This window comes from Gymnodraco acuticeps, unplaced genomic scaffold (genome assembly GCF_902827175.1).
Source record: "Gymnodraco acuticeps unplaced genomic scaffold, fGymAcu1.1, whole genome shotgun sequence".
NCBI classification, from domain to species: domain Eukaryota; kingdom Metazoa; phylum Chordata; class Actinopteri; order Perciformes; family Bathydraconidae; genus Gymnodraco; species Gymnodraco acuticeps.
The window spans coordinates 177,448-202,920 of record NW_022990907.1 but is presented as its reverse complement, the minus strand read 5'-3'; the positions used below and the strand labels follow the sequence as shown (position 1 = coordinate 202,920).

At 43.4% G+C, this 25,473-nt stretch overlaps 1 protein-coding gene across 1 annotated transcript in view; it reads left to right on the top strand.

The window, feature by feature from the left end:
* Window positions 1-25,473, top strand: part of sptbn5 (spectrin, beta, non-erythrocytic 5) — a 138,417-nt gene that overhangs the window by 85,799 nt on the left and 27,145 nt on the right. Inside the window, exons 58-73 of the mRNA XM_034233828.1 lie at window positions 1,404-1,576; window positions 2,078-2,168; window positions 2,781-2,927; window positions 4,299-4,436; window positions 5,916-6,083; window positions 6,164-6,252; window positions 6,767-6,953; window positions 8,853-8,921; window positions 9,045-9,188; window positions 9,735-9,931; window positions 12,217-12,421; window positions 13,111-13,290; window positions 14,884-15,039; window positions 16,288-16,505; window positions 18,089-18,278; window positions 21,216-21,392. Of these exons, the coding sequence (XP_034089719.1) occupies window positions 1,404-1,576; window positions 2,078-2,168; window positions 2,781-2,927; window positions 4,299-4,436; window positions 5,916-6,083; window positions 6,164-6,252; window positions 6,767-6,953; window positions 8,853-8,921; window positions 9,045-9,188; window positions 9,735-9,931; window positions 12,217-12,421; window positions 13,111-13,290; window positions 14,884-15,039; window positions 16,288-16,505; window positions 18,089-18,278; window positions 21,216-21,392 (2,529 nt within the window). The remainder of the gene's footprint in view (window positions 1-1,403; window positions 1,577-2,077; window positions 2,169-2,780; window positions 2,928-4,298; window positions 4,437-5,915; window positions 6,084-6,163; window positions 6,253-6,766; window positions 6,954-8,852; window positions 8,922-9,044; window positions 9,189-9,734; window positions 9,932-12,216; window positions 12,422-13,110; window positions 13,291-14,883; window positions 15,040-16,287; window positions 16,506-18,088; window positions 18,279-21,215; window positions 21,393-25,473) is intronic.

Sequence of the window (25,473 nt, the reverse complement as noted above, 5' to 3'; positions counted from 1 at the left end):
CTCTTCATGTCTCTTCTACATCAACATGTGTCCCCTCTTCTTCATGTCTCTTCTACATCAACATGTGTCCCCTCTTCTTCATGTCTCTTCTACATCAACATGTGTCCCCTCTTCTTCATGTCTCTTCTACATCAACATGTGTCCCCTCTTCTTCATGTCTCTTCTACATCAACATGTGTCCCCTCTTCTTCATGTCTCTTCTAAATCAACATGTGTCCCCTCTTCTTCATGTCTCTTCTACATCAACATGTGTCCCCTCTTCTTCATGTCTCTTCTACATCAACATGTGTCCCCTCTTCTTCATGTCTCTTCTACATCAACATGTGTCCCCTCTTCTTCATGTCTCTTCTACATCAACATGTGTCCCCTCTTCTTCATGTCTCTTCTACATCAACATGTGTCCCCTCTTCTTCATGTCTCTTCTACATCAACATGTGTCCCCTCTTCTTCATGTCTCTTCTACATCAACATGTGTCTCCCCTCTTCTTCATGTCTCTTCTACATCACCATGTGTCCCCTCTTCTTCATGTCTCTTCTACATCACCATGTGTCCCCTCTTCTTCATGTCTCTTCTACATCAACATGTGTCCCCTCTTCTTCATGTCTCTTCTACATCAACATGTGTCCCCTCTTCTTCATGTCTCTTCTACATCACATGTGTCCCCTCTTCTTCATGCTCTCTACATCAACATGTGTTCCCCTCTTCTTCATGTCTCTTCTACATCAACATGTGTCCCATCTCTTCATGTCTCTTCTACATCTCCATACATGTGTCCCCATCTTCTTCATGTCTCTCTACATCAACATGTGTCCCCTCTTCTTCATGTCTCTTCTACATCACCATGTGTCCCCTCGTCTTCATGTCTCTTCTACATCAACATGTGTCCCCTCTTCTTCATGTCTCTTCTACATCAACATGTGTCCCCTCTTCTTCATGTCTCTTCTACATCAACATGTGTCCCCTCTTCTTCATGTCTCTTCTACATCAACATGTGTCCCCTCTGTGGAAAGAGACTCTGAAAGTTTCAGGAACAAAGATTCTCTCTCTTTTTGATCCATTTCTATGTAACCCCCCCCCCCCCCCCCCCCCCCTTATCACCTGAATCTCCTCCTAGACCACCATTGAGTTCTTTGTAACCAACTCTCTCTCAGAGGGGCGTGGGGAGGGGCTCCTTATTTTCATCTAAAGTAACAGACAGAGAATCAGCACTTTGGAAACAGGGCTGAAACAGAGGGGATTATGGGTAATGCTGCAATGATCTGTTTGGGGTTTCAGCCAATCAGAGACAGGCTCTGTTTATATCTGAGACCTATAATAAAGTAATGAAAACAGTATGATAGGAGACCTTTTAATGTAAGAATACGGCTTCCAATCAGTGTCTTCTTCTGTGGTGTTGGTGCAGAGCATGGTGATGGAGGTGGAGACTCTTCAGAGGAAACACGCTCAGTTTGAGGAGGCGCTAGAGGCTCAGGTGGAGCAGCTGGACGAGGTGGAGACACTGGGTCAGAAGATGATCCAACAGAAACACTACGACTCCGACAACATCAGAGCCAAAACCAAAGCGCTGGCCACCAGGTGAAGAGAATCTCTGATCATAACATCTGTTTCTCATCAAGAGAGTTTTCCTTTTGGGTGGGAAACAGTGAAAGAAGCAGTGGGATTATTTCTTTAGATGTTGGAATATTGTAGTAAATTAGATCTGTAGCAAAAAATTTTTTATGATACTTACACATTTTGTTCAGCAGGATAATCTCCTCATATTAACACCACTTTATGCTAAGCTAAAGGTGGCTAATGAAGGGAACCTGTGTGTGTGTGTGTGTGTGTGTGTGTGTGTGTGTGTGTGTGTGTGTGTGTGTGTGTGTGTGTGTGTGTGTGTGTGTGTGTGTGTGTGTGTGTGGTGTGTGTGTGTGTGTGTGTGTGTGTGTGTGTGTGTGTGTGTGTGTGTGTGTGTGTGTGTGTGTGTGTGTGTGTGTGTGTGTGTGTGTGTGTGTGTGTGTGTGTGTGTGTGTGTGTGTGTGTGTGTGTGTGTGTGTGTGTGTGTGTGTGTGTGTGTGTGTGTGTGTGTGTGTGTAGACGGAGTCAGCTGCAGCAGCAGAGCAGATCTCGTCACAAAGCTCTGGATCGATGCCTGAAGCTGCAGCAGTTCCTGTCCAGCAGCTACCAGGTACTCATTTAAATCTTGTAATTAACTTAGTACAATCATGCAGAATACTTAATTATTACTAGCATCATTCTTGAACAACATCACTTAACCTGCTGATGTTTGCTTTGTTGGTCTGAAAACAGAATATGTAGATAGGTGGATAGATAGGTAGGTAGGTAGGTAGGTAGGTAGGTAGGTGGGTGGGTGGGTGGGTGGATGGATGGATGGATGGATGGATAGGTAGGTAGACTGACTGACTGACTGACTGACTGACTGACTGACTGACTGACTGACTGACTGACTGACTGACTGACTTACTTACTTTATTAATCCCAAATTAGGAAATTATTTTGTTACAGGACCAGTGTGCTCAACATGAAAATCCAAAGACTTGAAAGTGGAAAAGAGTTATCAATTAAAGAGAAAATGAAAAATAGTATAAACAAATATAAATAGTATACAACATTCTGGATAGTGAAATTGTTCTTTAAAAAGATCAAAAATAATGCAGTGGCAGGAATATAGGCTCATAATGTACTTTATATACATAAGATAGTATATCATTTACAGATATACAGAAGAATTGCAAATTGTAATCAGTAATCATAAATGTAGTAAATGTGTGTGTTCCAGGTGTGTGTGTGGCTGAACGAGCGTAATGCAGTGGCGCTGGATGAGAGCTGGAGGGAACCGACCAACCTTCAGGCCAAGCTGCTGAAACACCAGAGCTTCGAAGCCGAGATCCTCGCTAACCGCTACCGAGTGGACACACTCACCAAGGTCTGTGTATTTCAATATATTTTAATGCTAAGATATATATATATATACATACATCAGTACTGATGGGATGAAATTGATTATTTTAGTCTTAAGACAAAGTTATTTGGACAACATTTAGCACTTAAGAACTCTGGCTTTGTTTGTTAGATGAAAAAATGCTTTTGTAGATTTTTTAAAAACATAACAGAACGTTTTGGTATTGGCACTAAAACATATGTGACCTGCTCCATCGAAATCAGTCGCATTGACCCGAAGACACATTTTGAGTTGTATACACTGCTGGAAAGAGGAGATTCCTAGTTTTCTAATGATATCTGGATTGTTTTTGTACTCCAAATATTAAGCGAAATATGTCACATTATATAACGACTGTCACGAGTCATCGTTTTGAGAAAAAGGCCTTCAAAGTTTCCTCTTCTCTGGAATCCATCGATCTGATTGGTTGTTAGCAAATGATCAAAATGGAGGGAGGGAAGATATTTCCGTTTGGATTACTGGTCTGGGGGAAGCTCGCGAGAGTGTGTGTGTGTGTGTGTATTTGTGTAATTTTGCATTTGTGTGTATTGCGTTTGTTTCCCGGGGAAAACCCTCACGAGAAACACCGGCTGTTGTTACGCCTGCTGTGACGTTAAGTTACTCCGTTCTCCGCTTGTAATTATGCCGAAGCTTCAAAGTTGTATTTATCTTCTGAATTTGCCGAAACAAGTTTAATATTCTGAAAGCCAAGACTTTGTTTGTTTGAAATCAGATGAAAACAAACTGTAACAAACCCTGCCGTGTTATCTATGATTACTATACGCTTACATTCATAATGTCAGCCGGAGGGAGGGGGGCGGCGCTGCGGAAGAGCAGATTGCCTGTCATCTTCCCTTTACAAGCTTAAAGAATGTATTTATCGTGTGAGTTTGGAAATAACAGTTTCATATTCTGAAAGCCAAGACTTTGTTTGTTTAAAATCAAACAAAACATCGTTTTTTACGCAAATCCACGTTTATTTTGAAATGAGCCGTTGCGACTTCCGACTGATTTCGATAGAGCGGGTCACATATGTGTGTTGCATAAAGGGCTATTGTAACTAAAACTAAACTTAAATCTCAAGGAAATTCAAATGTTCTTCATTGGTGTAAATTCCCAAAAGCCTTAATTCCAGACCGAAAATAACGAATAGGTCGTTGTGACTGACGGGATGAATGTATATAGACTCTTATTGCACTATTTCTATTCTATTTTATTTGTATTTTCTTGCACTATTTTATCCGTGTTACTGTGTTGCACTGTTGGAGGAGCCTGTGACCTAAGATTGTCATCACATAACTACACTGTAGCTATGTGCGAATGACAATAAAAGCCTTGAATCTTGATGTCTTGCAGGAATCAGAGAAGCTGCTGTCTGACTCTCGATCAGCTGAAGTGAACGTCCGTCCTCGACTCAGAGAGCTGACGGACAGCTGGGACGCTCTGATCCAGAACTGTAAGGAGAAGAAGACCAGACTGCAGGAGGCCTACCAGGTACCAGGAGGAAAGCACCATGATGTTTGATATAGTCATAGCCAGGGTCGGGAGGGTTACATTGATGGAAACTTCTGAATCAATGGAGACGAAACTCAGAGAGACACGGAGAGAGAGAGCTGGAACTTTGATGGGAAACACTGATGGTTTATTTGGAGCTTCGACCATGTTCTGAAGATCTCTACCCCAGACCCATGTGTTTAGCTGGTTCTGAGAGAATAGTCAACATTGTGCATAACAAGATAAAACACTATAGCACCTCTATCAGGCAGGAATAAGGAGACAAAACACTGAGAGCAGCCCAAGGTTGTGCTCAGTGAGGGAAGTGCAAACTGATAACCTGCGTCAAAGTTATGGGCCTAAGAAAATATTTCCCCAACAGTTACATCAGAAATGTTTTCCCTTACAGTTACATAACATCCAGTTGTAGTCAGATTACTGTTACACTCCTTAAACATTATTACAATGTTACAAAATAATGTATTAAACAAAATACTGTGTTTACTTTTATCGTAAAGGTCCCATGTCATGCTTTTCCGGTTATTACCCGTCCCCTTGTGTGTCATAGCTTGTTCTGCATGTGAACGGTCTGCAGAGTCTCAAACCCTCAAAGTGCACCCTGTAGCGAGTAACACTCTAACACAGAGAAGACCTGTCTGTGCTGCCCCAGAACGCCTCGTTGGACATTTCTCTTTTTCCATTGTTTACTACTTGGGTATAGTGACGTATTTCGGGTATAGTGACGTAATGTCCGCGGAGCCGTTACGTCCGCGGAGCCGTTACGTTTGGACCAATCCGCGGACTTCCTCACACACACACTCGGCGGGATGTTCCGACGCTCGCTGCTGCGAGGAGCGGGACACTGAGCTGGCTCACTGGTGTGGGGTCGGCGAGACAGCGAGACACCGAGGAACTCAGCCTGAGCACACACACACACACACTCCCAGCCAGGCTGCGGGTGTGTGTGTGTTTCGGGCTGGGTTTCGCTGTGTCTCGCTGTCTCGCAGACGGCCACTGGGCTCACAGGGAGGGGGGGGGGCAGGTTTTAGTAGACCTCAACAATGGAGTTATGATCAGTAGAAATGGCCATGACATGGGACCTTTAAGATTTAAACTAAAACTGCATTTGAAAAAAACTACAAAGTATTCTGTAGGCCTTGATGAGGCCTGATTTAAGATGACACATCGTTCTGTTGTTTTACATAATACACTTAATTATAAAACATCTTGTATATATTTGCTTTGCATTTAACATTGAGGTAATCCAAAAGTAACGAAAAGTAATCGGATTACTTTTATAATGTGTTACTTAGACGTTACTGATTACATTAATTTACATGTAACTAATTGTAAGGGAATACAGTTACTTTTTTTTGGTATCCTCATTACGTAATCCTGCTACGTGTAATCCGATACTCCCAGAGCCTGGTTATCGCCCGGTCCTTTTTCAACCCTTCAATGTGTGTGTGTTTCATTCAGGCGTTGCAGTTCCAGCGCTCTCTGGATGACATGGAGCAGAGTGTGGGCTCAGTGGAAAGTGAACTGAACAATGAGGACTGTGGCAGCGACCTGCCGTCCGTCAGCCGGCTGCTGAAGGCTCTGCAGGGCCTGGAGGAGGAGGTGGACGGACTCAGAGACAGAATACAGGTGCGTGACCAGCTGATGTGGATATGTGAGGAATTATACAGTATAGTGCATGGCGTTTATTATGTTTCTTTATCTAACAGGGTCTGATGGATACAGCGAAGAGCTTCCACTCGCAGAGAAACTTCCTGGCTGAGGAGATCCAGACGAGAGTCGCTCACACCATCAACAGGTCGGACGTTTGGATTTGGTTTATTAGATTGCTCTTTTCCTGCTGATTCAAGAGGGTTTCTAATAGTGTATTAATCTTAAGAAGTAGTATAATTTATTTTAAAGGACATAACGGAACACTTTATCCTATGCTGCCCTCTTGGACAGGTCGCTCTTGAAAAAGAGATTTTAATCTGAATGAGACGGTGGTTAAATAAAGGATATATATATCTGGAGTTGCATGGTTTTCACTTGATGTAAGGGGATAGAAAACTGTATTTAAAAGTGACTAAAGCTCTCAGACAAATAGCATTAAATAACATCTAAACTCACTTCTGGATTTACTAACTAAGGTGGTTTAAGGTCATCTAGATTAACTGTTTACAACTTGCCTGACTGAATGATTTTTTTTCGGATTTCGGAGACCAGTGTTTATCAACTGAAATGACCCTTTAACATTATGCAGCAGAAGTATAACTATGTTCAGAGGTGTTTACAACAGATGTTAAAAATGCCCGTGATGTTTACCCGATCAGGTACAACAGTCTGTCGGAGCCCCTGCTGAGTCGGAGGGAAACCCTGGAGGCCTGGCAGGTTCTGTTCCAGTTCTACAGAGACCTGGAGGAGGAGGCGGCCTGGCTGAGCGACAGACTGCCCTCCACCACTAACAGAGAGTGGGGGGGCACTCTGAGCAGCACCCAGCAGCTGCTGCACAAACACCAGGTACACACACACACACACACACACACACACACATACTCACACACATACTCACACACACACATACTCACACACACACTCGCATACTCACACACACACTCGCATACTCACACACACGTACGTATTCACACACACATACACACACACACACATACACACACACACACTCACACATACACACACACACACACACACATACACACACACACACACACACACACTCACACACTTACTCACTCACACACACACCACACCACACACACACACACACGCACACGCACACACACACACACACTCACACACCCACACATACTCACACTCACACACACGCATACTCATACACACCTGCAATGATAACATTAATAAGGAAAAAACAGTGTTTAAAAAATATAGGTTGACACGTATGAGGAATTTGACTTGATGTCATGGTGCATACATAAAAGTAAAACAAAAATTTAAAAACGATAGAGAACTATTTTAGTAAACTATAATAACATATTTTAAAATAATGGATGTCTGTCTCAAAATAAACTGCCATAAAAAAAGAAATGTTTCAACCTGATTCAGAGTAAATAGATATCAATTATAATTAGGGCCGGGACTTTAACGCGTTAATTAAGATTAATTAATTACACAAAAATTAACGCGTTAAAAAAATTAACGCATTTTAATCGCACTTATTTTTGCACCGCGGAACGTTTCTCACTGGATGAGTTTCAGGCGTACCGATTATACTGGAGCACCAACTAACGTTCATGACTTCAGACAACAACAAACCACAGTGAACAACAGTGGGAAATGTTGTTTTAAAAAACGGACGGATGGAAGCGTCGATAAGAGCACGGTTGTGTGCAAATTATGCAAAAAGGAATTCGCATACCACCGCAGCACATCAAGCCTCAAGTATCACCTCAATGCAAAACATATAGCAGCTAGCGTGGAAGCTAGCGTGGACGTTAGCCTCTTTTATCGCGTTCACACCAAAAAGAGCCGTACTAAAATTAGTTCATGAGAACCTTTTTACCCCCACGAAAGTCCCTGCTAGAGAGCAGAGAGCTGCTAGAGAGCAGGGACTTTCGTACGGCTCTCTTGTGAGAAAAGAGCTATATTTCTGATTGGCTGGGCGGATTGCAAACCACGCCCCGTAAAACTCCCAAAAAGTTTTGTGAAGCCGCCATTTTATTATCCTCGCATTAGCATTATTAGCATTAGCCCAGCGCAGAAACGCAGAGAGACTAACTTATGGCAACACAAAATAAAACATGGGAGCGGTGGAGATGAGGAGGTGTCGGTGTTCTGGCGATTTACTCGGAAGGCTGCTGGGACTCCCAGCAGCTTCTACTGAAGCCAGTCCCCAACTCCGGGGACTTCCGGCCGGGGACTTTGGGCGGCAGTATACGCCGTGAAGTGGTTTGCGGCCTGCCAGTAAACCCAAAGCAGAAGAAGAAGAAGTGACGTCAGCGGCTTCATTTGCCTAATCCTCCCCCAGGTTCAAAGAGTTCTCATGAACTAAGTTCTCATGAACCTTTGTGGGAAAAGTACTGCGGTGTGAATGCGCCTAATGGTATACTAAAATCCATATGAAAAAAATTGCTTCTCACTGTTCTTAGGTCAAATATTTATATGTGATTAAAAATGCGATTAATTTCGATTAATTAATTACAAAGCATAATTTTTTTAATCGAGTCCCGGCCCTAATTATAATATGTTCAATTTTGAAACCAGGGCTTTAGATTAAATGTCTGTTATTTTAAAGTTTATGAATGAATGCTGTGATGTCCGTGGGTTCTTTTTTGGTTAAATTACTTTCAAGTTGAATAAATAAGAAATTACAGAGGTTTGTAGTAGAGTTTAAAGCCTCCCAACACGCTCAGATTTTTTTTATGCTTGTTTACTTTTCAGGCTGTGAAGCAGGAGATCTCAAGCCGCGCCCCATTGGTCCAGGCAGTTCAGGAGGCGGGACATAGTCTGGTGAGTAGCTGTCACTCATTATATAAACTCTTTGTTGTGTTAAGAAGGTGGTTTTTTGTACTTTTTTTAGAATGAAAATAATGAACTAACGAGGTGAGACTTACATTCAACTGACCCCCGTAGGTCAGAGGTCGTCACTTTGCGTCTCACGACATCCGGGAGCGTCTGAAAGAGTTGAAGCGTCTCCACGAGGACCTTCTGACGGAGGCGGAGAGGAAAGGGAAACTCCTGCAGGAGGCACTCAGCATCCACACCTTCCTCACTGAGGTAACAAGATTAATTCATGCACAATTGAAGAGTTTCCCTAAAGTATTGTACATTTTTTCGTGCAAGAATTGTTCTATAACAATACTATTAACCTTGCAAATCTTACATGGACGAGCACCTCCATATCTATCATCATTAATTACCACGCGAATATATCTACCAGGCTCCCACGGTCACATAATGCCTCCTAATCCGTCCGGCAGTGGCTCAGTCAGTAGGGGCTTGGACTGTGAGCCAGTGGCGGTATTAGGATCGTAGGAGATTCGGGGCTTACATTTTGAAGTTGTTGAGCAGGGGGGGGGGGGGGGGGGGCTTGAGCCCAAGTAGCCACCCCCTAGCGCCGCCACTGCTGTGAGCTGTAGGGTCGCCGGTTCAAGTCCCCCACCAGACCTAAATATGGAGCGTGGACTGCTACTTGGAGAGGTCCCAGTTCACCTCCTGCCCTGCCGTGGTGCTGCTTTTGTTTGCTTCTTGTGATTCGGGGCTATACAAAATGTTGATTTGATTTGGTTTTGATATATAAACGTGTGTGTGTGGTTTTTTTAGGTGTCGGAGTTGGAGCTGTGGCTGGAGGAGCAGCAGGTAAGTCTGGAGTCTCGGGAGAGTGGGAGGAGTGAGGAGGCGACGGAGGCTCTGCTGAGGAAGCTGGACTCTGTGGACGTAGAACTGGAAAACCAGAGGAGGGCGGTGGAGAAGCTGCAGGAGAGCGGAGCGTCGCTGCAGCACCTCGGACATCCCAACAGGTAAACGCACACATAAATACTATTATACTGTTTTTCATAGTTCCCAGTTATATACACAATATGTCTCTGAAGTGTTTGGCTCCAAACACCAAACAGATCATTGCAGCATTACCCATAATCCCCTCTGTTTCAGCCAAAGTGCTGATTCTCTGTCTGTTACTTTAGATGAAAATAAGGAGCCCCTCCCCACGCCCCCTGAGAGACATTTGGTTACAAAGAACTCAATGTACCTCTAGTACCTCATTCACACCAACGCAACTCCGGTTCAAGCTCCGTGCTAGAGCTTTTCAGGTTCAGAACCAGTTCTTCGGTTTAGCTCTTTTCACACCGCCCAGAGTCCGACTGGTAATGTGTCGTTGGGTCATCGTTTGCGTCATGACGTAACCGTTTGCGTGCCTGCTTCATAAAGCCAAACCGCGCGGATGAAATCAGTTGCATTCATTTCTCATGGCTCTATCTGCAGCTTTTCCGGAGTCATTTCTGTGGTTTAGTTATATTCTGATAAAAAAGTGTACTCGTGTCAATAAAGGTTTTTATTGACAACTGCTTCCGAGGTCGGTCTTATTTCTTAAGGTGGACTGAACCATGAGTGTGAAGTAACGTTATATCTTTCATTTAAATGAACTGTAACCTTCACCCAGGTATGTAACAGCTGTTCTCAAATGAACACGTGAAGTAAAGTTGAATATTTATAGTTTTATAGATTTATAATGAGTTATAATGAGGTGATCAACGTGAATGCTCAGGTTCCACCTTAACACGCAGACACGTTGCTTCACCATGAGCAGAAACCTTTATACAGTCTATGGCAGAAACACTGAAACTCTTGTTAAGTTTCTCCATCGTTGTACAAACTGGATAAAACGCGGGCTTGTTGTTGTTGTTCAGGAGTTGATCTGTCTCTGTCCCCGCCTCGACGTAAGCGTGACGTATGTGGTGCTTTTGCTCTGGCCGGACAATTTTTTGGTGCTTGAAACGAACCGGATTCCGGAGCTAAGAGGCTGCTCCGCTGCGGTGTGAAGAGGAAAACCCGGTGCTTTTCAAGCTCCAGCTCCGAACCGGCCCTGAAACACCGTTGGTGTGAATGAGGTATAGGAGGAGATTCAGCTGATAAGGGGGGGGGGGGTTACCTTGGTTGCTGATTGGCTAATGGTTACACAAGACAACACATCGCTATGACATCATAAAGTGTCCAAAATCTGATCAGCTCATTTTCAGACAGGTTTTTATAGAAATGGATCAAAAAGAGAGAGAATCTTTGTTCCTGAAACTTTCAGAGTCTCTTTCCACAGAGGGGACACATGTTGATGTAGAAGAGACATGAAGAAGAGGGGACACATGTTGATGTAGAAGAGACATGGAGAAGAGGGGACACGTGTTGATGTAGAAGAGACATGAAGAAGAGGGGACACATGTTGATGTAGAAGAGACATGGAGAAGAGGGGACACATGTTGATGTAGAAGAGACATGAGAAGAGGGGACACATGTTGATGTCGAAGAGACATGAGAAGAGGGGACACATGTTGATGTAGAAGAGACATGAAGAAGAGGGGACACATGTTGATGTAGAAGAGACATGAAGAAGAGGGGACACATGTTGATGTAGAAGAGACATGAAGAAGAGGGGACACATGTTGATGTAGAAGAGACATGGAGAAGAGGGGACACATGTTGATGTAGAAGAGACATGAAGAAGAGGGGACACATGTTGATGTAGAAGAGACATGAAGAAGAGGGGACACATGTTGATGTAGAAGAGACATGAAGAAGAGGGGACACATGTTGATGTAGAAGAGACATGAAGAAGAGGGGACACATGTTGATGTCGAAGAGACATGAAGAAGAGGGGACACATGTTGATGTAGAAGAGACATGAAGAAGAGGGGACACATGTTGATGTAGAAGAGACATGAAGAAGAGGGGACACATGTTGATGTAGAAGAGACATGAAGAAGAGGGGACACATGTTGATGTAGAAGAGACATGGAGAAGAGGGGACACATGTTGATGTAGAAGAGACATGAAGAAGAGGGGACACATGTTGATGTAGAAGAGACATGAAGAAGAGGGGACACATGTTGATGTAGAAGAGACATGAAGAAGAGGGGACACATGTTGATGTCGAAGAGACATGAAGAAGAGGGGACACATGTTGATGTAGAAGAGACATGAAGAAGAGGGGACACATGTTGATGTAGAAGAGACATGAAGAAGAGGATTTTGCATAATAGGTGAGCTTTTAACTAGTATGTTCAAAATGAATTAAAAAGTGTTTCTGTCTCAGTCCTCTGGTCAGTGAGGCTCTCCCAGGTGTTGCTGAACGCTTTGAGACTCTCCTTCGACTCTCAACATCTCGTCGCTCCGCTCTGGAAGACCAGCTCCGCCTCTACGTGTTCGAGAGAGAAGCCAAAGAACTACAAACATGGCTGACATCCAAGAAGACGGTGGTGGAGTCCAAAGACTGCGGACAAGATCTGGAGGACGTGGAGGTGAGTCTCACGTAAAATTAGAAGTACTAACTAAACTTCTTTACTCAAGTAAAAGTAAAGAAGTATGGCCTTTGAAATGTACTTAAAGGTGGGGTAGGTCATTCACTTCAGAAACACTTTTTGTTATATTCCATGGAATGCTCTTAACATCCCGATAGCAATGAATATATGAAATGCTTTGACAACAAATCCATAACAAAAATATCATCAGTGGAAGCCGTGTCGCTGTAAAAAGCACGACCAATCATCTGCCTCGGCCCGGCTAAAGTAACTGGATGGCCTACCTGCCTGTCAGCCTTCTATCTGTGCACAAACTCATCTCGTGCCCTCATTGGTCATGTGCGCGTTCGTTCGTGTGTGTTGGAGGAGGGGCTCTGGAAGGAAGTCTGAAGGAAGGGGCAGATAGTGATAGACACAGTTCACCACTGATAGAACAATAATGTCATTGTTAGCTAATGAATGTTTCGATGCTGAACAAAAAACTAAATGAATGGGGGGTAATATCTGCGAGGGTTTGAGAACAAAATCACATTGTTTCCGTCATGTTCAAAAGGGGCAAGAAGAAGCTTAAAACTGTTCTGGTCCCCCTCTAGCGTACATTGTTCATGAAAATAAAAGTTTAGGTCATCGTCATCACCGTGATATTTGATTCATTGTTTTAAACTCTCTTCTCCTCCCCCGTCCTGCAGGTGCTTCAGAAGAAGTTGGAGGTTCTGGTGTCGGAGACGTCGGGTCTGGGTCGGACCCGGCTGACCTCGGTGCAGCAGCTGAGTCGAGGCCTTCAGACGGACCGCTCGGCGCGGAGGAGAGACGACGCCCTCAGCGATCTGTGGGAGGAGCTTAACAGCAGCATTAGGGCCAGAGAGCAGGTAGGAAACATCCCAGAGTTCACAAACATCTGATACCTGTGGGAGGAAAGAGGGGGTAGCAGTGTGTACTTATACAATATGCTGTTGTGCCACATGTATTGTTGACATTCATGTTTAGTGTTTAAGGTGTGGTTAAATGTTACCCGTCTTGATGTGGACAAAGTGCAATAAGAGTTTAGCATGTAAGGGCGGTAACACGAGCAATTTGTCTAAACGTTTAGCAAAAGTGCTCCACATTCAGACGGAGAAATGCACCGGGTTCCACTGTCTTTCTAGCAGCTCTGTAGCTCCATCCACGAGTAACGTTTCCACGTCAGGTATGTTATGTATACCTCAATCTTCCTCCAGAAGAACCGATAGGCCTTTTGTAGCATACCTGTCTGCCCCACCTGTGTTGCTCTACCACTGTATTTTTAGTTCACATTATTTACAATTTGTTTAATTAATTAACCCTTTTTTTTTTTTCTTCAAAAGAACCGATAAGAGTACCGTTAAAGGACCGGATCAATAAGTAGTATCGATAAAAGTAGTAGTACCGTTAAAACCTTAACGATACCCATCCCTAGTTATAACGCTTGTCAGAATCAGAATCAGAAACAGGTTCATCACCAGGTAGGTTGACATGTACGAGGAATTTGACTTGCTGTCGTGGTGCGTACATAAAAGTAAAAACAAATGTTTAAAACACAGATAGAGAACTATTTTACAAAAATTATAATAACATGAAAAAAAAAAATAAAATATATATATATAGTCAAATAAAATATAGCAGTATTGTGTGGAATGCTTTGGCAATACTATGTTTAAAGTAGTGTTGTCACGATACCAACATTTTGGTTTCGATACCAAGTCCAGAATTGCGATTCTGATTATTTTTCGATACTTTTCTTAAAACAAGGGAAACAGTCTTAAATGTAATTATTGTGCTTTATTTCACACCAGAATCATAACACAAACTTTTAAACAATGAGAACAATAAATAAAATAAATGACTAGAATTTGTATTAAATACAATTAAGCATCATCTATAAACAACTTCTTTGTTTTTCGCTTCTGGCGTCTTTTTTGTCAACAAGCCGAGGCGGCAGTTGCACTCCCACTTGCAGCCATGCTTCTCGTTTTCTCACATGCTCTGGCAGCTAGCGCGTGCACGAGAGAGGGGAGGGACTTAGAGCGTGCTTGAGAGGGGCGGGACTTAGAGCGTGCTTGAGAGGGGCGGGACTTAGAGCGTGCTTGAGAGGGGAGGGACTTAGAGCGTGCTTGAGAGGGGAGGGACTTAGAGCGTGCTTGAGAGGGGAGGGACTGCAGGCATGGCTGCAGTGCAGGGAGTGGAAGCAGAGCGCTGAACACACACGGTTCTTATTAAAACGGCACTTTCTCACCGGAGTACTTTCCCCCGTCATTCTTAAAGTACCGATACTAATGAAACGGAGGAATCGTAACGTTTTTAACGGCAGGGTATCGCGGTACCTTTCAAGTATCGGTACACCGTGCAACACTAGTTTAAAATGTGGTCAAGCCTATAAAGCCCCTTTGTGTTGTGTTGTATTGTTTTGTGTTTTATTGTATTGTGTTATGTCCCGTGTCCTCCAGAGTCTGCAGGCAGCGCGGGAAGTTCATCAGTTTAATCACGACGTGGACGAGCTGAAGGGCTGGATGGCGGAGAAAGAGGCGGTGCTGGAGGCGGAGGATCAGGAGCACGACCTGCACTCCATCCAGACTCTGTTGAAGCAGCACGAGGCGCTGGAGGTGAGGATGTCTGAAAGGGAGGGGAGTGCGAGGCAGAAAAATCAAAAACTCACAAGTAGATTTTTCTGTTGATGTTTATATATAAAGTACCAACTTTTCTGATTAGTTGTGGGAAAGTTTGATGTGTCCTTCACATTATGCTGCATCGGTAAGAGATGAATATTGCTTTTAGAGCCATAAATACGTGTATGTTTCTTATAGTTATATTTGGTTTGACCAGTGGTGGAATATGTATTGGAATAACATATTTGACTTTAGTACAACACCACACTGGTAAAAATACTCAGTAAAAAGTCAATGCTTTGCATTCAAATTTTATGAAGTAAAAGTACTAAAGTATTTGCAATGACGCCCACAGTACCAAAGGCGAGTACAAATTATATACTGTAGAAAGACCTTTTTCAAATAGTACATAGTATATTATTGTAAGGGAAACTTCTGTAGCAATGGAGAGTCAGGACTCAGAGAGACACGAGGAGAGTTGGAGCTTTGATGTCAAACACTGATGGTTTATTACAAGTCTCGACCGGAGGATTCACGTCACAAGTCACAGCAGCCAGAGGTTCTGACTGCACGGGTAGAGTTGCCACATCAATTCTCCCACGCCTCTCTCCTGCTAGACCTTTTAAATGGTTTACAGAGAGTAATCAACATATTGGGGGAGATAACATAAACATCTGGGAACACTGGAGATAGCCTAAACATCTGGGGACACTGAATCAAATATCTGACCCTTAATGGCCTCGAAGCCATCGTAACCATAAACCATTTGTGACAGAGAGTTGACCGGTCATAAACTGGGAATATCAACATAGCTGAGGCCTACCATTCCTTAAGACAGATAACAGACGTCATGGTTGGTCATAAACGTCAAAGGGCAAAAAGGTTAGATATCTTAGGAGTAAAGGAGAATTATTCCCTAACAATTATTACATTTTAGTTAGTAAAGATTTAGTTTAATTTTATATACTGCTGGAAATGTCCCGATAAGGATTAATGCAGTTTTTCTTATCCATCCATTTTGTATCTGTAGAGTTCAATAAATGTAGTGCAGTAAAAAGAACAATATTTGCATCTGAAATTAACCGTAAGAAAAGTTTGAAGTAGCAGAAAATGGAAAACGCTGTTACCAGATTTGCATAATAGTTTGTCTAGCTGTAAGTACGATTATAAATCTTGTTGCTGTATGTTTTACTCTTAACAACATCAGTTAACCTGCCTGGTTGTTGCTGTTGTTTGTGCCATCAGAGGGACCTGGCTCTGATCTCAGAGGAGGTGAAGAAGAGTGAAGACGAAGGTCGAGCTCTAAGCCGCCGGCAGCCTCCGGTCCGATCCGCTGTGACTCAGAGGCTGGAGGAACTGGAGGTTTTCTGGAGAAACGTCCAGGAGAAAGCTTCCCAAAGAAGAGCCAGACTGGGCCAGGCCGAAGACGTTCAGAAATACTTATCCCTCTGTAGCGAGCTCATGTAGGTCCATTCAAAATTAGAGTTGTTAGCTCATGTATGTCCATTTAAAATTAGAGTTGTTAGCTCATGTATGTCCATTTAAAATGACAGTTGTTAGCTCATGTAGCTACATTTAAAATGACAGTTGTTAGCTCATGTAGCTACATTTAAAATGACAGTTGTTAGCTCATGTAGCTACATATAAAATGACAGTTGTTAGCTCATGTAGCTACATTTAAAATGACAGTTGTTAGCTCATCATGTAGCTACATTTAAAATGACAGTTGTTAGCTCATGTAGCTACATTTAAAATGACAGTTGTTAGCTCATCATGTAGCTACATTTAAAATGACAGTTGTTAGCTCATGTAGCTACATTTAAAATGACAGTTGTTAGCTCATCATGTAGCTACATTTAAAATGACAGTTGTTAGCTCATGTAGCTACATTTAAAATCACAGTTGTTAGCTCATGTAGCTACATTTAAAATGACAGTTGTTAGCTCATGTAGCTACATTTAAAATGACAGTTGTTAGCTCATGTAGCTACATTTAAAATGACAGTTGTTAGCTCATGTAGTGTAGGTCCATTTCAAATTAGTTGAGTGTTTTTTTTAAGTAAGGATATTGCTCCAGAAACTTGCATCATGTGCTTTCTAGACGTTATATATATTAGCTAGGTCATCCTCACATCATCTGTTCAGTGTTGATACAAATGCAGATGGATGTGGTTGTTTTTCCATTGTCTTTATACATTATTATTATTTCATACGAGCACACCCCAAAAACAATTACAATAAGACAAAAAAACGTACATCACGTCACTGCTGAATTAGATAATGACCCACCAAAGACATACACTGACATGATAGCAGTTACAGCAAAGAAGAATAGTAAAGTAAAGAAGTACAAAATAATAATAATACATTACATTTATAAAGCGCTTTTCCTGGTGCTCAAAGCGCTTACAAGCAAGTAAAACAAAATAACAACAAAAGTAGAATGTGCTAAGCTAGGAGGAATAAGGGAAAGGGGTTAGTGGATTAGGAGTTGAAGGCAAGAGTGAAAAGGTGAGTTTTGAGGGATTGTTTGAATGATGTGAGAGTGTTGGTGGATCTGACGTGGCTGGGGAGGGAGTTCCAGAGTAAGGGGGGGGCTGCAGCGAAGGCCCTGTCACCCCAGGTCCGGAGCTTTGTCCTGATGGGCTGCAGTAGGTTAGCTTCTTCAGACCTGTGGCGATGGGTGGGGGTGTGTCGTTGGATGAGGTCACAGAGGTAGGGGGGGGGCAAGGTTGTTGAGGGCTTTGAAAGTGAAAAGTAATATTTTAAAGTCAATGCAGTGTTTGATGGGGAGCCAGTGGAGGTCATGGAGGATAGGGGTGATGTGGTCGGAGCGTCGGGTGGAGGTGAGCAAGCGGGCAGCTGAGTTTTGGACATATTGAAGATTTTTTAGTGTGAATGCAGGTGATCCAAAAAGAATGCTGTTGCAGTAATCCAGTCGGGATGTTATAAAGGCATGGATCAGAGTTTCAGCAGCGGTCGATGAGAGGAAGGGTCTGATGCGGACGTATGTGTTGATGAAGCTGGACGTCTGTGTTGTGTTTCAGGGCCTGGCTGAGGGAGATGTTGTCTCTGGTTCGAAGCGAGGCGTTGAGCGTGGAGGGAAACGACCTGGAGCATCTTATTAAAAAACACGAGGAGTATCGCGTCCAGATTGACCGCCAGCTCAGCAAATCACTGGCTGTGAAAGAGGACGGGAGGCGCCTGATAGAGGGAGGGAACTTCATGTCTCCAGAGGTAAGAAAGTTAAATCTAAGAAGGAGGATATTCTACTGAAATACAATGATACTTTAATGGTCAGATCAAGTCTGAAATGTGACTTGCATCCCAGCAGCTCCATGTGTAACATCAACAGACACATATCAAGACACAATACATGAAAAACAAACATTTAACATAACATCACAATCAGTGAGAGAAAACATGCTCAAAGAGCCTTCAGCGTAACACTCAGAGGCCACAGGAGGGAAATTAGTAATTATATAGACATTTGTATTCGTTGGGATAAACCCCTTGAGATGCACCATCTCGTTTTCAAGGGAGTCCCGACAATAGCAACAACTTACAGACATACATAAACAAAAAGACAAAATGCAAAACATGACACACAAGACAAACCACATACAGTCTGTTAAGTAAAATTCAAGCAATGCATAATTGCTGTTCTATGGAAAAGATAACGTATATTCTGAAAAGGAAAAATTAAACCTTTGATGAGTTTTGAGGCCCGTTTTCTCAACTGAATGTTAAAGGGGACCTATCATGCAAAATGCACTTTATTATGTCTTTTCTACATAAACATGTGTCCCGTGTGTCGGGGAACTCACGCAGCGTCAGGAAATAAAACCCTCTCTCTTTTCCTCCGTACCCAAATCTCTAAAAACGGGGAACATCGGAGCTGATCCAGATTTGCGTCCGATATGACGTAATATCTGAAATGTGGACCCACGGCCCAATCAGAAACGTTGCTATCAGAAACAATGCCCGACTGTTTTGGACGTAAAATGGTCGGTGTTTACATTAGCATCGCTAACACTCAGAGCTAACCTGTACTGGAGAGCATGTGTGTGAAGAAGCAGGAAGTAAAAAGGAACTCACCTTGTGGTATAACCGGCAAGAGAGAAAGCCTTTGAGCTCCATACTGTTTCAGAAATAATCCTTGATGATCCATGATATGGCGTTTCATCACGGCAGTGTTTAGTTTAGACCAGGGGTCTGCAACCTTTTTGACCAAAAGAGCCATTTTGCTCCTTTTTCCAAAACATTTTTTTGTCTGGAGCCGCAAAACATATCTCATAGTTTTTTATTGTTATATCAGACAAAAACTACAGTTTTTTTGCATTTATTAGGCTATTTATTACATGATATAAAACTGTTAACCTCTAATAAGAAACAAAGAACTCTTGGGAGGCTGTGGCTCAGTAGGTAGTGTGCTGGACTTCGAATCACAGGGTAGCAAGTTCGAGTCCCACTGCGTCAGCATGTCGTTGTGTCCCTGGGCAAGACACTTCACCCCAAATTGCTTTGGATAAAAGCGTCTAACAAATGACATGTAATAATGTTATAAGGAGAATTAAAAATAATACACAGGCCTACTTTAAAATAAATTAAACACAGCACTTGGGGAGTCCTCTGCACATTTGAAGGAAAACAAATATTATTAAAATGGGCCCACTTTGAAATAAATAAAACATATAGCTGCACCCTAAAAATAGTTAAAGGTATGGTAGGTAAGAATGAAGAAACCAGCACGAGTGCGCTAGAATTTGAAAGTACGCAGCCGGAAACAATCTGCCCCTTCCTTCAGACTTCCTCACAGAGCCCCTCCTCCAACACACGAACGCGCACATGACCAATGAGGGCACGAGATCAGTTTGTGCCCAGATGGAAGGCTGACAGGCAGGTAGGCCATCCAGTTACTTTAGCCGGGCCGAGGCAGATGATTGGTCGTGCTTTTTACAGCGCTACGGCTTCCACAGATCCATTTTTGTATGTATTTATTGTCAAAGCATTTAATGTATTCATTGCTATCGGGACGTTCCATGGAATATAACAAAAAGTGTTTTCTGAAATAAATTACAGACCCGATTGAATTATGACTGAAGATCGTCAGCTGTCTTCCTCTCCCGTGTTGTTCCTCGATACGTAAAGGCTGCACCACCGTTGACAACTTCTCTCTACATATCAAACATACCGGTAAACCAGCATCGCTTGCTGTGAAAGCAGATAACTGTCCACACAGAATTAAATCCTGTGTTCCTCCGGTACTTTTCTTTGATCTATCCATAGTTCGCTCATCGAGCCCGGGGTCAGGTTATTCGGCTCCAAGAAAAGGCGCTCGCGCGGGACCGTAGCAGGATGTGACGCATATTTTAGTTGACCTAATTAAAACCGTTTTGTTTTTTATTTATGTGTCACAGTATCACCTCAAGATACGAAACATTTCCAACCATGCAAGAAAATATAAATAGTCCTACAAATACTTTTATTTTATTTCCTTCTTATTTTTGTCTAAGCTCAAGGGAGCCAGAGCAGAGGGCTTAAAGGGCCGCCCGTGGGCCGCGGGTTGTCGACCCCTGGTTTAGACAGTAGCTGCCGGGTCCCGCATGAGCTCAGACCCCTCCTCTTTAAAGCTTTATACCCAAATCAGCACTTTTGAAACAGGAAGTGAAATAGAGGGGTATGAGGCATGGCTAGAATGATCTGTTTGGTGTTTGGAGCAAAACACTTCATAGACGTGTTGTTTATATATCTTTATATATCTGAGACCTATGCTGTTGCCTGATAGGTGACCTTCAATGTGTCAAACATGCTAAGAAATAACAATGGGAATCCATGAGAGCGATCTGTTTGAAAGTAAAGTACTTCTTAAACTACCGTGACTGTACACTTTTTTAGGATAATGTTGCTACTGCCCAATTGTTTTTGATTTTATTTCATTTAATGTCTTTTATTTTTATTATATATTTCAATTCAAAGCAAAATTGAGGTCCTGTCTTGTCTTTGCGTCTGTCTTTCACTTTTCTTATGTAAGTTTGTGTACGATATTGCGTGTCTTGTAACTATGTCGCTTAAAAGAATGAAAAATAAGAACAAAAAAGACCCCTTTAGCGTGCATTTGATCTGGGATTCAGCTCTGTAATCCCATCCTCATCCCTTTCCTCCTCCTCGCAGGTGGAGGAGCGAGTCTGTGAGCTGGAGGAACTGGAGGAGAAGGTGGTGAAGGTGTGGGAGGAAACCAGGATCCTTTACGAGGAGGAGCTGGAGATCTGTCTCCTGCAGAGAGAGCTGGAGCAGGCGGAGCGATGGCTGAGCTCGTATGAAAATACACTGATGGCCGAGGACTACGGGGTACGTCTGGACCACATTAAAGGAGCATTATGGAGGCTTAGACCAGTGTTTTTCAAAGTGGGGGCCCCGACCCCCCGGGGGGCCGCTCAACGCAAAGTTTGAGGGAACGGGGATTTTTTTTTTTTTTTTAGATGTTATTAATAACTATCAATCTGTGTCCTTTGAAGCCAATCTTTTAATATTTTTTATTTATTAATATTTAATTTGTTTGTTTTTAAATCACACGACCGCCCTTCAAGCCAATCAGAATCGAGCTGCCGCTACTGAGAGTGAAACTGAGTATCTGCTCAGCTTTTGGAGCAAGTGAGAGCGAGTGAATATTTCGCTCTGCAGCCGGACGAGAGCACGGATGTAGCAAATGTTGTTGTTTATATATGTGAATATAAATATGTTTATTGTTAATATTACTGTTGAATATTATATATAATATTATTAAGACATAAGTAGCTTTCAAAAATGCTAAAAATATATGTTAATTGTTCATATTACTGTTCAAGATTATATAATATTATAAAGACAGAAATCACTTTAAAAATGCTTTAAAATATGTTTACTGTTGATATTACTATTTAATATTGTAAGAATGTTTATAACAGAAGACACAATCAATGTAATGAATGACAAACAAAAGATAAATACAAACAAAAATTAGAAGAATAACTGATTATTAATTATTAATACAAATATATATTAAGAAAACGTATTAAGCTGTATGATTAATTAGTCATATTTTCCATCATAATGTACTCATTATTTAAAAAATAAATTGCAACAGGGGGGTCCCCGCCAGACGATAATGCTATATGGGGTCCTTGGCATGGCAAAGTTTGGGAACCCCTGGCTTAGACAACTGTTCAAGCCACTGAAGTGCCGCTTTGTTTACGTATTGAACGCACTGTACATATATAAAAAAAGACTTAATTATTAATAGGGCTGTCAAACGATTAACATTTTTAATCAGATTAATTACAGTTTAAAAAGTAATTAATCAGATTAATCACCGTTCGAACTATGTCCAGAATATGCCATTTCTTTATGTATATTGTTGTGGGAATGGAAAGATAAATGAAAGAAGGCGGATATATCCATTTAACATACAGTTTATTATAACATTACTCTGTGTGTCAAAATGAAAGACAGCCCACACACCTATCAATCATCAAACCGTGGGGTCTTATTTCATTACGTGTTGATTTCTATCAACACGTAATGTTGTATCGAGATGTACTACAGCAAAAGTATTCTCCGTCGGGACTTCCTGCAACAACACCACGTCGTTATCTTGATTCTGATTGGCCAGAAGACATTATCAAAGATGTTCTATTGAGAAGACGATCACTACGTGACAAAAGTTTTCACAACCGTTTCTAGTCTTCGGTATTTCCAGACAAGTGGCTGAAATCAATCTTACTAACTGCTGTCTGTGCAGTTTACTCCGCGAGTTGGCAGACTTTATTTTGCTTCCTTTAACATCATTGTTCATGGTGGGGCTGAGCCATTTCTTGGTATGGGTGTAGCCTACCCCAGCCATACCCTGGCGCTGCCACTGGTGGGATGTATCGGCGGGCCATTCTGCACATGCGTTAAATGCGTTAAATATTTTAACTCAATTAATTCAAACAATTAATTACCGCCGTTAACGCGATAATTTTGACAGCATTAATTATTAACACTCAGGGCTCAACGCTAACTTTTAAAAGTGGTTGCCAGGCATCAGCTTTTGGTTGCCAAAACTGAACATGCAGTTGCCATTTTTAGTCAACTTAATAATGAACATGTGACACAAAATAATGTTCAAATGCTTTACAATAAGTAATTAACACACTTATTTGAAACTTAAGTGGTCAGAAACGTGTCCACCCTCAATTGCTGGTATACTAAACACCAGTAGTGCAGCTGTCACTAGGTCATCCGTTGTCTCCCTTTCTAATGTGGGTTTTCTTGACCTCTGTGCTGACCCCCACCACAGATCCACTGGCCCTTCAGCATTGAAGTCTTGACCTCTGTGCTGACCCCCACCACAGATCCACTGGCCCTTCAGCATTGAAGTCTTGACCTTTGTGCTGACCCCCACCACAGATCCACTGGCCCTTCAGCATTGAAGTCTTGACCTCTGTGCTGACCCCCACCACAGATCCACTGGCCCTTCAGCATTGAAGTCTTGACCTTTGTGCTGACCCCCACCACAGATCCACTGGCCCTTCAGCATTGAAGTCTTGACCTCTGTGCTGACCCCCACCACAGATCCACTGGCCCTTCAGCATTGAAGTCTTGACCTTTGTGCTGACCCCCACCACAGATCCACTGGCCCTTCAGCATTGAAGTCTTGACCTTTGTGCTGACCCCCACCACAGATCCACTGGCCCTTCAGCATTGAAGTCTTGACCTTTGTGCTGACCCCCACCACAGATCCACTGGCCCTTCAGCATTGAAGTCTTGACCTCTGTGCTGACCCCCACCACAGATCCACTGGCCCTTCAGCATTGAAGTCTTGACCTTTGTGCTGACCCCCACCACAGATCCACTGGCCCTTCAGCATTGAAGTCTTGACCTCTGTGCTGACCCCCACCACAGATCCACTGGCCCTTCAGCATTGAAGTCTTGACCTCTGTGCTGACCCCCACCACAGATCCACTGGCCCTTCAGCATTGAAGTCTTGACCTTTGTGCTGACCCCCACCACAGATCCACTGGCCCTTCAGCATTGAAGTCTTGACCTTTGTGTTGACCCCCACCACAGATCCACTGGCCCTTCAGCATTGAAGTCTTGACCTTTGTGCTGACCCCCACCACAGATCCACTGGCCCTTCAGCATTGAAGTCTTGACCTTGTGCTGACCCCCACCACAGATCCACTGGCCCTTCAGCATTGAAGTCTTGACCTCTGTGCTGACCCCCACCACAGATCCACTGGCCCTTCAGCATTGAAGTCTTGACCTCTGTGCTGACCCCCACCACAGATCCACTGGCCCTTCAGCATTGAAGTCTTGACCTTTGTGCTGACCCCCACCACAGATCCACTGGCCCTTCAGCATTGAAGTCTTGACCTCTTGTGCTGACCCCCACCACAGATCCACTGGCCCTTCAGCATTGAAGTATTGACCTTGTGGCTGACCCCCACCACAGATCCACTGGCCCTTCAGCATTGAAGTATTGACCTCTGTGCTGACCCCCACCACAGATCCACTGGCCCTTCAGCATTGAAGTCTTGACCTTTGTGCTGACCCCCCACCACAGATCCACTGGCCCTTCAGCATTGAAGTCTTGACCTCTGTGCTGACCCCCACCACAGATCCACTGGCCCTTCAGCATTGAAGTCTTGACCTCTGTGCTGACCCCCACCACAGATCCACTGGCCCTTCAGCATTGAAGTCTTGACCTCTGTGCTGACCCCCACCACAGATCCACTGGCCCTTCAGCATTGAAGTCTTGACCTCTGTGCTGACCCCCACCACAGATCCACTGGCCCTTCAGCATTGAAGTCTTGACCTCTGTGCTGACCCCCACCACAGATCCACTGGCCCTTCAGCATTGAAGTCTTGACCTCTGTGCTGACCCCCACCACAGATCCACTGGCCCTTCAGCATTGAAGTATTGACCTTTGTGCTGACCCCCACCACAGATCCACTGGCCCTTCAGCATTGAAGTCTTGACCTCTGTGCTGACCCCCACCACAGATCCACTGGCCCTTCAGCATTGAAGTCTTGACCTCTGTGCTGACCCCCACCACAGATCCACTGGCCCTTCAGCATTGAAGTCTTGACCTCTGTGCTGACCCCCCACCACAGATCCACTGGCCCTTCAGCATTGAAGTATTGACCTTTGTGCTGACCCCCACTACAGATCCACTGGCCCTTCAGCATTGAAGTCTTGACCTCTGTGCTGACCCCCACCACAGATCCACTGGCCCTTCAGCATTGAAGTATTGACCTTTGTGCTGACCCCCACCACAGATCCACTGGCCCTTCTGCATTGAAGTATTGACCTCTGTGCTGACCCCCACCACAGATCCACTGGCCCTTCAGCATTGAAGTCTTGACCTCTGTGCTGACCCCCACCACAGATCCACTGGCCCTTCAGCAT